At 40.1% G+C, this 4,918-nt stretch overlaps 1 protein-coding gene across 1 annotated transcript in view; it reads right to left on the bottom strand.

The window, feature by feature from the left end:
- The window catches only part of SLC11A2 (solute carrier family 11 member 2), a 42,238-nt gene extending 40,095 nt beyond the window's left edge, over window positions 1-2,143 (bottom strand). The window contains exons 1-2 of the mRNA XM_007937941.1: window positions 2,110-2,143; window positions 555-703 (exon numbers count right to left, since the gene is read on the bottom strand). Of these exons, the coding sequence (XP_007936132.1) occupies window positions 555-703; window positions 2,110-2,143 (183 nt within the window). The remainder of the gene's footprint in view (window positions 1-554; window positions 704-2,109) is intronic.
- Between the last annotated feature and the right edge of the window lie 2,775 nt (window positions 2,144-4,918).

Below are 4,918 nucleotides of genomic sequence, written 5' to 3'. Positions count from 1 at the left end.
TTCCGAAAGCTAAAACAAGAATACTACACGACAGAAAAAGATCAAAATGAGTATCACCTCCAAACGAATGACCTAATTTATCTATTACTTTATCACTTATGAAGCAACAATACGAGCCTCACGAGAACAAAAGATTTAGGATACTGCCTACGACATGTGTCCAAGTTTCACTTCCATCTTAAACACTTATCACTAAGCTGGTTATCTCCCCTTACCTGCCCTTTCCATCAGTCCCTCATTCTAAAACCAGAGTAGCAATATCAGTATCTCTGTCCTCAACCACCACCCAAATGGAATAACAGCCTTAGTAAAAAGAAAAAAACAACCCAGGAATCATGAAATGTTTACTTTCCTGACCAAAAAAGACTCACAAGTACAACTTATCAATTTTCTTAACAATTCTATTCATTCTAACTTTCTTTTTTAAAATCAGTCTTCAGAAATTGCTTGCCAAAATCTGATCTGAGGCAACTGATCTTGAGTTGCCTGAAAGGCTTTTCACTCATAGGTTTTCCCCAGACATTAATGTTCTCCTGCCAGGACCTCTCACTAACCTCCTCTTCGGGAATGGGGATCTTCTCATCAAAGTAGGTGGTGAAGGGCTCGTCTGAGCGCCCAGTGGCCTGTGGAAGAGAGGAGTTACTGTAGGCAGGGTTGATGGCACCAAGACTGGCAGCATCTCCATGGTCTCCAGAAGTATCGCCTGAAAAATAAAAAAAAAAACATTAACAATTCATTCTTATTAGCACAAAAATTAGGTCTTTAAAATGCCTAAATGTACAGATAAGACCAACCTGAGTCTAGCTCAATTTATTTTTAATTGTTTTTATTTGTATTTTTTTAAGCACAATCACATGGCTAAAAATCCAAGTACAAAAATAGCTAAGGGAAAACTCTCCCTCCCCCAACCTCAGTCACTTAGTTCTGGACCAGTTTTAACACTAATCTCATAATGGTTTTCCTAATTTCACACCTCTATTCCTATTTGGTCATTTTTACAATCATTTCATATTCCTCTAAAAACATGGATATTTTAGGCTCAAATTATAACATTCCTAGACCAGTCCCCTTGGTAACATAAAATCGTAACTTTTGAAAGAAAAAAATTAGGGCAGTCTAGTGGAACAACTCCCTTCTTCTCTCTTCCTCATTCCACTTGGTAGGACTCACTCAAGGGATCCTCCTGGGACATTCTATCGCTTTGAGGCTTCTCAGAAAATACAGAAAGTACAAAGCCTGCCACAGCTGAGGCTAAAAATCTGCAGCTGCAGGAAATCCACCAATCAGGACCATCTGCCTCTGACTAATGTCTGCAGAGAAGGGCTGCAAGTCACATGGTACTGGCGCCCTCGTGATAGGTGGCTCTTCTCAGACTGACCAGTGTTTCCCTGAGTCTTGAATTTTCTGTCACTCTTAAATGCAGGGAGAAGCTTGGAGAAAAGTGCTAATCGGCCAGATACACACAAAAGCCAGTTTGCTGCTGCCACCAAACGACTATTTTGAACCACACACCTCTGTGTTTCCAAAATGCCCTTGTGACCTTCAGTCAGAAAAATAAAAGCTTTTTGTCTATAGGTAGCTGACCCACATCACCCTAACTGGTCCTGAAGTGATAGGGAAAATTACAGAAAAAGAACAGAAATTCCAGAAGTTTACAATTTGGAAAGGCTTAAGAGAGTTAGAAGTTTAGAATTAGGAAGGATTTGCCAAAGCACTCAAGAAGCGCCAATCAAATACAGAGTATAAGGCACTCCCCATGAAGTGTAATGCTCCACACACAACTGAAAGAAACACCAGGAAGTGTCATGAGCAGCCAAAGTCTGGGAATAATATTGCCCTTGCAAGCACTACTGCTACAGATAATGCTAATCTTGGCTGCTACAGATAATGCTAATCTTGGCTCTTCATCTCAGAATTAGAAATAAAACATGAGGCAGGTCTCTGGCTATAAATCCATTCATTTATAGCTCAAATCACCTGACTTCTGAATGGAGCAGAAGACAAGACAATTTTTGTTGGAATAGACAGTGAGAAGGAAAATACCGCAGATTCCTGCTACATAAGCCTAATATCAAATACAAATTAGACAACAACAAAGCTATAAATTACCATTTGGCATGTTCTGCTGAGGACCCAATACCATGGTGGATACCTGAGTGCCCGCCTTCTTAGAATAGGATTCTGGAAAGGAGAAAAGGGAGGCCAAGAAATCAGCATCATTAAATGACAAATCACAACTGGCAGTCTGTTACTCCGTATGCTGAATGCTTAATATATGGAAAGAATAATTTTTCACCAAATTAGATAACCCTGAAAACAATGGCGGTTATTTTTTTGTTTTTGTTTTTTTCATTCAGGATATGATTAAGAGATATTTAACAAAAACGGAAACATTTTAATCACGCTTTTGTTGGCAAGACTTCAAAACCAATTTGAAGCAAAAGGTAATTCAGGGAAGTAGGCAAATACTTTTTAACAAGCATCCACAGGGAGGCGGGTATGCAATCACCCAGACTCTTGTCTTTGCCTCTAGATTAGGCATGTATTTACCCCTAATAAAACCAAACTGATTTTCCCCTACTTTTCAGGGCTGTTAAGGACAGGGATATAATATAAAACCAAACTCACTGCCATCAAGTTGAATCTGACTCATAACAACCCCCTTTGCGTTTTTCAAAGTCTACTGATTATGGGATCTACTCTCTTGATTCCAACTTTAGAAGAGGGGGAAAGATGAAGTAATATTGACACCTCCCCTTCAATTTGAATCATAACTACCCTACTGAAAAAGCCACAACAGCTCCTCTTGCTCATCTCTCTTACTGCTGAAATAGTCATTTTGCATCCCTGTCTTCTTGTTGCTCCTATCTGAAGAGTCCTTGACTTCTTTTTTGGTTCATCTATCTACCAATGCCTTCTAAACTGATATAATTACGCAATTCACACCTGAAAGGGGTTTTTAAAGTGGTAGCACAATGCCTAAGGCATCTGACTGCTAACCAGAACGTTGGTGATTCAAACCCACCAGCCACTCTACAGAAGGAATACTGGGCAATCTACTTCTCTAAAGATTTACCACCTTGGAAACCCAGTGGGGATCTTTATGAGTCAGAATCAACTCGATAGCAGTGGGTTCTATCTGCTAAGGTGTAAAACATACCACTATCTACTAATTTAGAAAACAGTCTTTCATCTCTGTTGTCACCAACATAAAGTATTATAATGGACAACTACCATATTCCTCCTGCCAGGGTTTAGTCACTGGATGGCTAAACACCAGTCAACAGACTCTAATAACACTAACCAAATCCAACCTCTCTTTCAGTTACAACAACATTTTACCTAAATGGGATTTACATATCTGATCACTCAAAGTAGTAGCAGGTCCTCGGATTCTAATCACAGAATGTCCCCTTGATCCCACCACCCAGAGCCCACTGACTTTTGTTTTATATAAAATTCCAATGAATCAGGTTATCCAACCTATAACAAATTAGAAACCACAAAGCAGATTTGGGATTATGGTCCTTACAGGGAAAAGGGAACTTGGTCCCTGAGGAATAAGAAAAACTAAAACATTATATTAATCTTGGGCCATGTGGTATGTCAGCAAAGAGCGCTTCTACCTCACACACCTCTAGAGACCGTAATTATGAAGAGTACAGTAACTCATGTTTCTAATGACAGGCCTGAATCACTAAGAACTGAGTAGCTGCCTTAGGGAATGTGGTCTGCTTCCTATATATAAGGAGAAGTCTTGGGGATAGTCTCTGGCTTGTGGCATGCTTGGACCCTGCATGTAGCTGTGTCATTGTTCAGCAGCCTGCCATGCTTGGCCAACCTGCTTAACTTCCAGCCAAGCAACAGACAGGCCTACAAAGTGAACAGGAGCTCTGGTAGAGTAGTGCCTAAGGCACTTGACTGCTAACCAGAAGGCTGGAGGTTCAAACCCACCAGCCACTCCTTGGAAAGAAGGTTGGGCAATCTACTTCTGTAGTAATACCACCTCAGAAACCCAAGGAGGGGTCGCTATGTGTTGGGTCTGACTCCACGACACATAACAACAACAACACAAAGTGAACATTACACCACACAGGTACACTCCTTAGAACAATAAACTAACTATGAAGATCAGAATGGCAGCAAGTGTGAAGGGAGAAGAAAGCTCAGAGGGCAGGAATGCATAGGAAAGAAGGACACGGGGAAAAGATAACCACAGGGAGGAAATGGGAACAGAGATGTCAAATTGTGCGGACTGCAATAAATGTCACAAAACAAAATGTGTATGAAATTTTATAGAGCAAATTTATTTTCCATTCAACAAATGGAAAACAAACTTGCGCTATAAAATTTCACCCAAGTCACAATTTAAAAAACATGAAAAACATAGACACACACGGAGTTACCCCCCAAAATGCATACCAGCTATAATAAGTCCTGAATATCTAACTAATAATTTTACGGTTGTCTTAGCATTTAGAAGAACTAACTGTCCCCAAGAATTTGAAATAATTTCTTATGAAATTATGGTAAAAACCAGTTGTCATCGAGTGGATACTGACTGATGGTGACCCCATCTGTTACAGAGTGGAACTACCCCATAGGATTCTCTTGGCTGGAATCTTCACCAAATCAGCTTGACAGGCTTTCTTCCACGGTGCCACTAGGTGGGTTCGAACCACCAACCTTTCAGTTAGCAGCAAAGCACAAACCATTTGTGTTATCCAGGAACCTCTTTACCAAGCAAAGACATTCAAAACCATTTCACTGACTTCAGAGCTACATTCAATGTTGCAAAGGTCTCACTAAAACTAATTGTGAGATCTAGTGATGAATGTTTTTGAACACAGTTTTACTGTTCTTTTCCCTCTCCTTCCTCTCTTCTCCATCTCAGTGAAATATAAAACAGCTTTACATA

Source organism: Orycteropus afer, unplaced genomic scaffold (assembly GCF_000298275.1).
Source record: "Orycteropus afer afer isolate SDZICR_OR568_19922 unplaced genomic scaffold, OryAfe1.0 scaffold00045, whole genome shotgun sequence".
NCBI classification, from domain to species: domain Eukaryota; kingdom Metazoa; phylum Chordata; class Mammalia; order Tubulidentata; family Orycteropodidae; genus Orycteropus; species Orycteropus afer.
This window is presented reverse-complemented; position numbering and strand designations above follow the sequence as displayed.